At 50.7% G+C, this 12,691-nt stretch overlaps 1 protein-coding gene across 1 annotated transcript in view; it reads left to right on the top strand.

The window, feature by feature from the left end:
• The window catches only part of lamc3 (laminin, gamma 3), a 143,167-nt gene that overhangs the window by 115,261 nt on the left and 15,215 nt on the right, over window positions 1-12,691 (top strand). The window contains exons 19-22 of the mRNA XM_059638130.1: window positions 1,024-1,226; window positions 4,675-4,760; window positions 8,117-8,251; window positions 9,188-9,329. Coding sequence (XP_059494113.1) covers window positions 1,024-1,226; window positions 4,675-4,760; window positions 8,117-8,251; window positions 9,188-9,329 — 566 coding nt within the window. The remainder of the gene's footprint in view (window positions 1-1,023; window positions 1,227-4,674; window positions 4,761-8,116; window positions 8,252-9,187; window positions 9,330-12,691) is intronic.

The raw sequence follows: 12,691 nt of genomic DNA, 5'->3' as shown, positions 1-12,691 counted from the left end.
TCTGAGGGGGGGTGTCAGTAACAGGCAGTAACTGTGAGGGCGGGATCAGTAACTGAGGGGTTGTCAGTAACAGGCAGTAACTGTGAGGGCGAGATCAGTAACTGTGAGGGGGGGTGTCAGTAACAGGCAGTAACTGTGAGGGCAGGATCAGTAACTGTGAGGGGGGGTGTCAGTAACAGGGAGTAACTGTGAGGGCAGGTGGCAGTAACAGGCAGTAACTGTGAGGGGGGGATCAGTAACTGTGAGGGGGGGTGTCAGTAACAGGCAGTAACTGTGAGGGCGGGATCAGTAACTGTGAGGGGGGATCAGTCACTGTGAGGGGGGATCAGTCACTGTGAGGGGGGGATCAGTAACTGTGAGGGGGGGATCAGTCACTGTGAGGGGGGGATCAGTAACTGTGAGGGGGGATCAGTCACTGTGAGGGGGGATCAGTCACTGTGAGGGGGGGATCAGTCACTGTGAGGGGGGGATCAGTAACTGTGAGGGGGGATCAGTAACTGTGAGGGGGGGATCAGTAACTGTGAGGGGGGATCAGTAACTGTGAGGGGGGGATCAGTCACTGTGAGGGGGGGATCAGTAACTGTGAGGGGGGATCAGTAACTGTGAGGGGGGATCAGTCACTGTGAGGGGGGATCAGTAACTGTGAGGGGGGATCAGTAACTGTGAGGGGGGGATCAGTAACTGTGAGGGGGGGATCAGTAACTGTGAGGGGGGATCAGTAACTGTGAGGGGGGATCAGTAACTGTGAGGGGGGGATCAGTAACTGTGAGGGGGGGATCAGTCACTGTGAGGGGGGATCAGTAACTGTGAGGGGGGGATCAGTAACTGTGAGGGGGGATCAGTAACTGTGAGGGGGGATCAGTAACTGTGAGGGGGGATCAGTAACTGTGAGGGGGGCTGTCAGTAACTGTGACGGGGGGGATCAGTAACTGTGAGGGGGGCTGTCAGTAACTGTGACGGGGGGGATCAGTAACTGTGAGGGGGGCTGTCAGTAACTCAGCTGCTGTGGTTTTGTTTTCACAGGCTCTGGGGCCCACTTTGTGGGTCTTGTGGCTGAGATCGAGATGTCTCTGGCCAGGATCGGACAGGAGCTGAGTAACATCAGTCACAGGCTGGACTGTGAGGGCAGTGAGCATAAACGCTGCATTGTGGTAGCTGCCAGTGAGAGCATTGTACACAGCACCCGCACTCAACTCCAAACAGCCAGGGTGACCCTCAACAGCACGGTACAGTCAGCCTGGCATATTGTTGTCCAATAGCACCCTGCTATCCCCAGCCCCAAAACCACACTGTGTTTCTCCTCATTCCCAATTTATCACACTTTGGAAATCCAGCCCATGTTTCTCTCTGTCTCTCTGACTGGGCTATTCCAGCCTCTGGCCCATGTCACTCCCTCATTCCTCTGCCAGTGTAGCTGCTGCTCTGAGCAAATCTGCTCAACTGCAGGAGATAACAAGGTGTGGGGCTGGATGGACACAGCAGGCCAAGCAGCGTCAGAGGAGCAGGAAGAAGGGTCTAGGCCCAAAACGTCAGCTTTCCTGCTCCTCTGATGCTGCTCGGCCTGCTGTGTCCATCCAGCCCCACACCGTGTTATCTCAGATTCTCCAGCGTCTGCAGTTCCTACTATCTCTGAAACAACTGATGGAGGCTTCACAGGTAGCTACAGATAACATACACACAGACACACACAGAAACAGACACACACACACACACACACACACACACACAGACACTCGCAGACAGACAGACAGACACACACACACACACACTCACTTACAGACACACACACTCACAGACACACACACTCACAGACACTCACACTCACAGACACACACACACACTCACTCACTCAATCTCTCTCTCTCTCTATCTCTCACACTTTCGTCCCCCTCAACAATCCCCTTTCCGTCAACACTCCACTCCTCCAAATTCTCCTTCCCCCACCCACTCCATCCCCTCACACACCCCTCTGCCTTCACATTTCCTCTCCTTCTCCCACACCGCCCGCACTCCCCTCCCGCTCCCACACCGCCCACACTCCCCTCCCCCTCCACATTCCCCTCCTCCTCCTGTCACCTCTCCTCCACTCACTCCCCTCCAACTCGCCTTTCTCCTTCACCCTCACACAAACAACCTTCCCCCCCCAACAATCACCACTGGGGGAGTCTCCCTGCCCTCCTTCCTTCATTCCCGCCCTCACAGTGAGCTAGTTACACACTCTCTCTGTTTGGTCAGACCTGTACAGATCTGAGACAGGCAAGAAGGGGTAAGATAAAGGAACCTTGGATGACGAGAGCAGTGGAGCTTCTTGTGAAAAGGAAGAAGGTAGCTTACATAAGGTGGAGGAAGCTAGGGTCAAGTTCAGCTAGAGAGGATTACACGCAGGCAAGGAAGGAGCTCAAAAATGGTCTGAGGAGAGCCAGGAGGGGGCACGAGAAAGGCTTGGCAGAAGGAATCAGGGAGAACACAAAGGCATTTTACACTTACGTGAGGAATAAGAGAATGTTCAAAGAAAGAGTAGGGCCGATCAGGGATAGCATAGGGAACTTGTGTGTGGAGCCTGAGGAGGTAGGGGAAGCCATAAATGAGTTTTTTGCTTCTGTCTTTACGAAAGAAACAAACTTTGTAGTGAATGAAACCTTTGAAGAGCAGGTGTGCATGCTGGAATGGATAGAGATAGAGGAAGCTGATGTGCTGAAAATTTTGTCAAACATTAAGATTGACAAGTCGCCAGGCCCGGACCAGATTTGTCCTCGGCTGCTTTGGGAAGCGAGAAATGCAATTGCTTCGCCACTTGCGAAGATCTTTGCATCCTCGCTCTCCACAGGAGTCGTACCTGAGGACTGGAGAGAGGCAAATGTAATTCCTCTCTTCAAGAAAGGAAATAGGGAAATCCCCGGCAATTACAGACCAGTAAGTCTCACGTCTGTCGTCTGCAAGGTGTTAGAAAGGATTCTGAGGGATAGGATTGATGACCATCTGGAAGAGCATGGCTTGATCAAATACAGTCAACACGGCTTTGTGAGGGGCAGGTCATGCCTCACAAACCTTATCGAGTTTTTTGAGGACGTGACTAGAAAAGTTGATGAGGATCGAGCTGTGGATGTGGTGTATATGGACTTCAGCAAGGCATTTGATAAGGTTCCCCATGGTAGGCTCATTCAGAAGGTCAGGAGGAATGGGATACAGGGGAACTTAGCTGCTTGGATACAGAATTGATTGGCCAACAGAAGACAGCGAGTGGTAGTAGAAGGAAAATATTCTGCCTGGAAGTCAGTGGTGAGTGGGGTTCCACAGGGCTCTGTCCTTGGGCCTCTACTGTTTGTAATTTTTATTAATGACTTGGATGAGGGGATTGAAGGATGGGTCAGCAAGTTTGCAGACGACACAAAGGTTGGAGGTGTCGTTGACAGTATAGAGGGCTGTTGTAGGCTGCAGCGGGACATTGACAGGATGCAGAGATGGGCTGAGAGGTGGCAGATGGAGTTCAACCTGGATAAATGCGAGGTGATGCATTTTGGAAGGTCGAATTTGACAGCTGAGTACAGGATTAAGGATAGGATTCTTGGCAGTGTGGAGGAACAGAGGGATCTCGGTGTGCAGATACATAGATCCCTTAAAATGGCCACCCAAGTGGACAGGGTTGTTAAGAAAGCATATAGTGTTTTGGCTTTCATTAACAGGGGGATTGAGTTTAAGAGTCGTGAGATCTTGTTGCAGCTCTATAAACCTTTGGTTAGACTGCACTTGGAATACTGCGTCCAGTTCTGGTCGCCCTATTATAGGAAAGATGTGGATGCTTTGGAGAGGGTTCAGAGGAGGTTTACCAGGATGCTGCCTGGACTGGAGGGTTTATCTTATGAAGAGAGGTTGACTGAGCTCGGACTTTTCTCATTGGAGAAAAGGAGGAGGAGAGGGGACCTAATTGAGGTATACAAGATAATGAGAGGCATAGATAGAGTTGATAGCCAGAGACTATTTCCCAGGGCAGAAACGGCTAACACGAGGGGTCATAGTTTTAAGCTGGTTGGAGGAAAGTATAGAGGGGATGTCAGAGGCGGGTTCTTTACACAGAGAGTTGTGAGAGCATGGAATGCGTTGCCAGCAGCAGTTGTGGAAGCAAGGTCATTGGGGTCATTTAAGAGACTGCTGGACATGCATATGGTCACAGAAATTTGAGGGTGCATACATGGTGATCAATGGTCGGCACAACATTGTGGGCTGAAGGGCCTGTTCTGTGCTGTACTGTTCTATGTTCCATGTACCCAGGCCTAAATACAGTCACAGACTCGCGCACTCACTCTCGCACACTCACTCTCGCATGCACATACACAATTAGCACTGCGTCTGTCACATTGTCACTTGCATTCACATGCAGGATTGTGAGGAGGAGAGTTGGGGGATTGCGGGGAATAACCTCCCTTGTCGGGGGGGGGGGGCGTATGGCGTGGTAACTGTGTTCTTTGTGCTGTTCCCTGTTTCGATGGAATTTCATCCTGAAGAGTATCGGGCAGTGAGTCTGAGGGAGAGGGGTAGCAGGCTGTTACTGGGTGGACGATAGTGAGAGATTAAACATGCTGCTGGTCTGGGGTTGCTCAGTGGCCCCTCAGGCCTAGACGTGACAGTGATACACTGCTGCTTGTGCTGTGATAGTATCTCTTTCTGGTTAAACAGATCCCATTGCTGATTCACAGCTCTCTCGCTGAAGAAGGACGAAACTGGACTGGGCTGGTTAAGAAGTCCCGCTCTCTCGCAGGAAGGTAAACTCTGGGATGGCCTGGGACTGTGAGCTCGCTCCGAACACCATCAGACACGTCCCCTGGATTAAGATACTGATGCAGATCGGGCCCCTCATTTTCCAGCTCCCAACCAGGATCCACGGACACAAACTCAAAACAGGGATAGGTCACTCAGCCTGCTCCAGTGTCGCTGAGATCATGGTTAAGTTGATTGTGATTTCAGCTCTACATTTCCACCGCCCTGTCACTGCCCCCACCCCACCCAGCAGCCTTTTTGACTCCTTTGTTAGCAAGACTCATCAAGGTGTGCCTTTAGTGAGCCTCCCTTACAGAGACCCCACAGTCTCTGAGAGGAACACGTCAGCTTTTGTGCTGCTGAGATGCTGCTGGGCCTGCTGTGTTCATCCAGCTCCACACTTTATTACCTTGTACTCTCCTCATCGCTGGTTTTTACATGGTCTCCCCTGCACCTCGAGATTTTCCGTCAACTCAGACTTCAATCCCACCCTCGCCTCAAGGTCAGTTCCCACCCCGGGGGCAAGACCAACACTGCAGCCATTGCAGAGACCATCCGAGGTGGGGGCAGCTCTGTCTGCTACTCTCCCTTTGTTTAAAGGAGGGTGTAAATGTGTTGGGCGCTGGCTCAGAGGAGACCGAGGCCTGGAATGAGGAGGCAGTTTAATGGGGAAAGATTGGACAAAACTGGGCACGTTTGCATCGGGCTTCAGAAGAGTGAGAGGTGACTGACCTGAGGAGGGACCTTTTCACCCAAAGGGTTGTGAATCTGTGGAATTCCCTGATGCAGTTGACGCTACCTCATTAAATGCTTTTAAAGCAACGAAAGATTGACTTTTTGAACAGTAACAGAAATAAAGGTAACGGTGAGCATTTGGGTAAGTGGAGCTGAGGCCATGAAAAGATCAGTTGAATGGGGCAGCAGGTTGGATGGCCTACTCCTCCGATCTCGTACGTTCTTATGACGGGATTGAAATGTGTAACATGCAGAACAAAAGCAGAAGTTGCTGGAAAAGCTCAGCAGGTCTGGCAGCACCTGCGAAGAATCAGAGTTAGCGTTTCGGGTCCTGTGGAAGGGTTAGGGTTAGGGTTAGAGGGGTCACCGGACCCTGCAGCGGACTCTGATTCTTTCTTTGCAGGCCAGCTGAGCGGGAGTTGGCCTACATCTGCTCCTGCTTCATTTCAGTGAAGTTGGAAGAATGTCAGCGATAGTCTTGGACTGTTCAATGGAAATCGAAAGCACCGCGCACTTTCACAGCCCTCTCACCCCTGAATGTGCCCTCAGGGTTACTGAGGCCAGTTACACAGTGCTCGGAGTGTCACTTAGTGGCCTGTACAGGAATTGCAGCCAACTAAACCCAATGGCCTCAGTCATGGTCACCCCAGAAGATGTCATTTGGAAGGTTCACTACTTTTTATGAAAGTGGCGCAGTTGATAACAGATCCCGTCGCACTATTTCATGGAAGAGTGAGGAACTTCTACACGGTCTTCCTGGAAAATATTTATCCCTCAATCTACGAGACAAAAACAGATTCTCTCAGTGCTGTGTGTGGGAGCTTGCTGTGTGCAAATTGGCCATTCTGCTTCCTCTGTTACAGCTACAGCTGATTGGCTGGTTTCACCATTACACCTGCTGCTGATTGGCTGTTAAGTGCTTTGAGCTGTCTAGTTGTTTTAGGAAAGCATTCTTGCAAGAACATGAGTCTTCCCTTTTAACTGAGACTCAATTTCAGGATCAAGTGGGTTCATAAGAATCTTTTTAGTCTCGGGTTGTGCATTGATTTTACTGGAGTGTTAATCAATTTATTTTGACGTTTCAGGCAGTAATTGTAACGTTGATCCCCCTGTTTCCTCATAGAGTGGTGAATGTAGGTTATTTGAGGTAACGGTAAGCGATGGTCTGCATCCCTTCCTGCTCGGGAGAGGCAATTGTTTATGCATACCTCGAGGGTGACCACCCCACGATGAGGGGATAAAATGAGGAGACAGAACTTTGAACTACCACGGCCAGTACAGGAATTGAACACAACTTGGTTTCATTTACCACACTCTGGCCATCCGACCAGCGCCATCCACACTGCCACAGAGTGTCATTTTCTGCCACACAGTTTCGCGCCTTTTTTTTGGCCCCTCTCATTCTCACACACTGTTTCTGCCCCTCTCTTTCTCACCCACCACATCAAGAGTGTAAGTTTGACTCTCCAGCTTTATAACTATCCGTGACTGTACCAGAGACGATACAGTGGGGATTTACCAGAATGTTGCCTGGTCTGCAGCTATGAATCACAGAATCCCTACAGTGTGGAAACAGGCCCTTCGGCCCAACAAGTCCACACCAACCCTCAGAGCATCCTACCCAGACCCATCCCCTATAACCCACCTACTCTACACATCCCTGGGCACTATGGGTAATTTAGCATGGCCAATCCACCCTAACCTGCACATATTTGGACTGTGGGAGGAAACTGCAACACCCGGACGAAACCCACGCAAACATGGGGGAAATGTGCAAACTCCACACAGACAGTCGCCCGAGGCTGGAATCGAACCTGGGACCCCGGCACTGTGAGGCGGCAGTGCTAACCACTGAGCCACCGTGCCACCCTCAGAGAGACTAGAGATGCTGGGCCTGTATTCCTTAGAGCAGAGATGGCTGAGAGAGGACCTGACTGAGGTGTACAAAGTTCTGCAGGGCATAGATAGGGTAGCTGGAGTCATCCAGCATGGAATCAGACCGTTTGGTCTAACTCATCCATTACCGAGCAGGATTCCTAAGGTGAACGAGTCCCGTTTACCCATATTCCTCCTAACTCTTCTTATCCACTTACCATCCAAATGCCTTTTAAATGTTGTAATTGTACCAGCCTCCGCCACGTCCAGTTTGGTCCATACACTGGAATATCCTCTATGTACAAAAGTTGCCCCTCAAGTCCCATTTAAATCTTTCCCCTCTCACCTTATACCTATGCCCCTCTTGTTCTGGACTCCCCCACACTGGGATAAAGCCCTTAGCTATTCAGCCTACCTGAATTTATAAGCCATGATAGATTGAACACTTTACTCTGGCAATTCTTTCCTGAATCGCACCGTCTGTGTTGTTGCAAATTTCAAGTCTTGATGTCTCTGCAGAGTGTGGAGAAGGCTTGGGTTCACTCTGGTCTGATCTACACGTGACCCTTGACCCACGCCAACATGATCGATTCTCACCTGGCCTTTGGGCAACTGGGGACGGGCAGCGAATATTAGCCTGGTCAATGCTGTCAACATCCTGTGAACAGATTTTTAAAAGAAAAAGCTAATCTTTGTGTCCAGCTGTTGGCTCTCACTACCACACCCCTGTGTCTCTCTCTGTCTTGTTCAGTCAGTTCAGGGTCGCAATGGAGGTCGAGTCAATAGCGAGAGAGGCCTTGGCTACATCGAACCGAAGCTACATCCTCCTGTCGGGCATCATTGCGGATGACTCTATCGCCGCCGGCATCACGGACGCCGAAGATGGGTGAGTGAGGCCGCGAATCTCCGTCACTCCCACAGGGCGCCATTCCCAACAACGGAACGTGGAGGCATCGGGAAGGGGTGACCAAGCAGTCAAGAGTCAAAGAGCACCTTACGGGAGGAGAGTGAGGTGGAGGGGTTTATGGAGGATACTCCAGTGCCCGGGGACCTAGAGAGCAGAAGGGCACAGCAATCAACTGAGGAAGATGGAAGTCAGGATTGCAAAACAGGCCAGAGTGGGAGAAGTGAGAGCAACACTGGGATCTGAGGAGACCAGTTGTGATCTATCCCCACGGCCCTAAGGGATAAGAGGATTTGGGAATCAACACCAATCAGAGTCATGCGTCACTCAGTAGGCCCAGGAGGGCAATGAACTATCTCAAACCACCTCTACCTGGTACCACACACTGGTAGAGGTGGCAAATATCACAGGGTCCCTGGAAAAATACCACATTGGCCTCCATCCATCCCTACCTTCTTGTCCCTGAACCAACATTGTAAACAGATTAGCACTTTCTAACCCTGCAACCACTACTCCCTGGAAGGACAAGGGCAGCAGATACATGGGAACGTCACCTCCTAAAGTTCCCCTCCGAGCTCCTCGCTGTCCTGACTCTAAATATATTGCCGTTCTTTCATTAGGTCAAAATTCTGGAGTTCCGTCCTCACTGCCCAGTCAGATATCCTATTCCCCATGGGCTACACTAGTTCAGGAAGACCCCCAGGGGCAATTAGGGATGTGCAATAAATGCTGGCCATGCCAGTGACAACTGTAATCCCTTGGTCATTATTACATTTGTGCTTGCTGTGTGCAAATTGGTTCTCAGTTGGCTGGCCGTGCTTTGTGCGGATTTCCGTGATGCAGATTGGGATTTGCAGAGGCGGTGAAAGGCACATTAGAAATGTTCTCCTCCCCAGCCAGGGTCCTTTTCTTTTCCAGACTTCAGTCGCTGCAGAGTCAGATGGAGGAGCTGGTAGAGGAGGTGGATGAGGTGCTAAAGGAGGCAAAGAGAGCGTCTGCTGAGCAAAGCCGAGGGGCAAACTTCACGCTGCCTCGGAACCTCACCGAACTGGAGCCTGAGGTTCGTATGCAGTCCCTCTTGCAGACCCTCTGTGGCGATGCTCCATGGAGTAAGATTACCGACCCTGGTCTGTCTCCTGTAAAAGACCGCCGCTCCTTTCAGGGAGTCCTGTCGAGGGGCACACCCTGTGACCGATTGTGGTCAGAACAAGAAATGGCTGGCTTTCTTTCTCTGACACTAAGCTTTCTCCACTTCCAGACGATGCTTCAGTTGTGCAAGGAAAATAGCTGCTCGCTGCAGTGACATGTGAGGCCACACTTGTGCACAGTTGTGGTCTCCTGGTTTGGGAAACGCAAGATAAAGACATTAGGAGCAATCCATCTGCTAGCTGTGCTGAGGGAGCTACCCAATGAAGAAAATCTGGGTAGACTGGACCGCTCCCGGGGTAGTTTAAGAGAATGGGTGGTGGCCTCATTGAGACATGGATGATCCTGAGGGACAATTGATGAGGTGAATGCTGTGAGGATGTTTTCCCTGTAACTGCAGTCTGCTGTTTAAAGACAAGGGATCTCCCATTTACGATGGAGATGAGAATTTTCTTTTCAGTCAGATTTTTATGAGCCTTTGCCTGGAGAATGCGGGAGGTAGGGGTCATTGAGCATTCTTAAGGCAGGGCTAGATGGATTGTTGACTAACGAGGCCATTAGAGATTATTGGGAGGTGTAGGTGGAATTGTGGACACAATCAGATCAGCCATGATCTGACAGAATGGTACAGCAGGCTAAAGGGGCTGAATACTCTCCTCTTGAGGTGGGACGGTGGCTCAGCGGTTAACACTGCTGCCTCACAGCACCAGGGACCCAGGTTCAATGCTACCCTCGGGTCACTGTCTGTGTGGAGTTTGCACATTCTCCCCGTGTCTGCGTGGGTTTCCTCCGGGTGCTCCGGCTTCCTCCCACAGTCCAAAGATCTGCAGGTTAGGGTGGGAAATTACCCCATACAGTCCAGGAATGTATATAGATTAGGTGGGGTATGGGGGATGGTTCTGGTGGGATGCTCCAATGGGCGGTGTGTACTTGTTAGGCCGAAGATCCTGTTTCCACACTGTAGGGACGCGATGATTCTTGCTCCCAATGTATATGTTTGTCGGCTGGCTGGTACGGAAGGTGATAGTTTCACTGTCAATCCTTGCGCAGTCTAGAACCTTCCCTTCCGAGCCGCTCGCTGTCCTGACTCGAAAATATATTGTCGTTCTTTCATTGGGTCAAAATTCTGGAGTTTCATCCCCGACTGCCCAGTGGGATATCCTATTCCCCATGGGCTGCAGTAGTTCAGGAAGACCCCCAGGGACAATTAGGGATGTGCAATAAATGCTGGCCATTGCCAGTGACACCTGTAATCCCTCGGTCATTATTATATCAGTGCTTGCTGTGTGCGCTCGAGAACCCCTCTGCAAAGGCCAGTACATACAGGGTGATGCAGGGAGACGCAGTGACATTGTGATAACATCACCGGACCTGTCATCCAGGGGCCTGGACTCAACTCAGGACAAGGGGTCAAATCTGACCACTGCGTAGAATCATAGAATGGAATCCTTACAGTGTAGAAGCAGACTATTCGGCCCGTCGAGTCCATACCGATCCTCTGAAGGGCGTCCCACCCAGAGTCACACCCCCACCCTGTCCTTGTAACCCTGCATTTCTCATGGTGAACCCACCTAACCTACACGTCCCTGGACAATACAGCTTGGCCAATCCATCTGGTGAAGGTGGTTGGCTCCTAACTGCCCCCTCCACTCGGTTTAATGGCAGTTAGGGTTTGACTCACCCTGCCAATGACATCCATTTCCTGTAACAAAGCTGAGGGCCGAAACATTGGATTTAAACAGTCCCCTGACACTGAAGAAGTGCGGAGGTGGTATCTGTTATCCCTGCTGTCCCGGGCAATATTTATCCTTCAACCGCCACCTAAAAAACAGATGATTTGATCACAAACTGCAGTGGGATCTTGCTGTGCACAGTTGGGTGCCTCTATCTTCCCTTTTTCTGTTTTGGAAGGATCGCTTTGGACCAGCTTTTGGTTGCTGTCCTAAAGCATCCTTGTCGCATCTTGTCCAATTTGTGCTCCTGTGAAGTGCTTTCGGATGTACTAGCTTGCGCACCGGCTATATAAATGTAAGTTTTTGTTGTGGGTTGACCTGTGGTGTTTATTGCCCCCACCCCCCTCCCCCACCCCAAGCCGTTGCCTTTATGTGCCCTGGGTTGGCCTGTTAGAACCACAGAAACAATGCAGCACAGAAGGGGGCCATTTGGCCCATCTTCTCCATGCTGACCCAAAGACACTGAGATGCCCTTTCTAATCCCACCTTCCTGCGCATTTCCCGTAGCCCTGCAGTTTACAGCTCTCATGATGCAGGTCCAGGTAGGTTTTAAATGAGTTTGGGGTCTCTGCCTCCACCACTGACTCAGGCAGTGAATTCCAGAGGCCCACCACCCTCATGTGTAAAATGTTTTTCCTCACGTCCCCTCTAACCCTTCTACCATTGGCTTGAATCTCTGGCCCCTGGTTTTTGAACTCTCGGTCGAGGAAAACAGATTCCTCCTGTCTACTCTGTCCCTACCCTCATAGTTTTGTATCCCTCAATTGTGGCTAACTTGATTGAGCTTCTTTGAGGAAATAATGAAGAGGATTGACGAGGACAGAGCAGTGGACATAATCTATATGGAGATAACAAGGTGTGGAGCCGGATGAACACAGCAGGCCAAGCAGCATCTTTGTGCTTCTAAGATGCTGCTGTGTTCATCCAGCTCCACACCTTGTTATCTCAGATTCTCCAGCATCTGCAGTTCCCATTGTCTCTGATATAATCTATGTGGACTTCAGTAAGGCATTTGATAAGGTTCCGTGTGGTAGGCTGGTCAGCAAGGTTAGATCACATGGAATACCGGGAGAACTAGCCGCTTGGGTATGGAACTGGCTCGAAGGTGGAAGACACAGGGTGGTGATGGTGGATTCCTTCTCAGACCCGCAGTGTGACACAGGGATCGGTGCTGGGTCCACTGCTTTTTATATGAGTGATTTGGATGTGAACATAGGAGGTATGGTGAGTAAGTTTGCAGATGACACCAAAATTGGAGGTGTAGTGGTCAGCGAAGAAGGTTACCTCAGAGCACAACAGGACCTTGATCAGATGGGCCCCTGGGCCGGGGTGTGGGAGATAGAGTTTAATTTAGATAAGTGTGAGGTGCTGCATTTTGGAAAGGCAAATTAGGGCAGGACTTACACACTTAATGGTAAGGCCCTGGGGAGTGTTACTGAACAAAGAGACCTTGGAGGGCAGGTTCATAGTTCCTTGAAAGTGGAGTTGCTGGTAGGCAGGGCGGTGAGGGAGGTGTTTGGTACGCTTGTCTTTATTGGTCAGT

Source organism: Stegostoma tigrinum, chromosome 29, assembly GCF_030684315.1.
Source record: "Stegostoma tigrinum isolate sSteTig4 chromosome 29, sSteTig4.hap1, whole genome shotgun sequence".
In the NCBI taxonomy this organism is placed as follows: Eukaryota; Metazoa; Chordata; class Chondrichthyes; order Orectolobiformes; family Stegostomatidae; genus Stegostoma; species Stegostoma tigrinum.
Note: the sequence above shows the minus strand (reverse complement) of the source record. Positions and strands in the feature narration are given on the sequence as shown.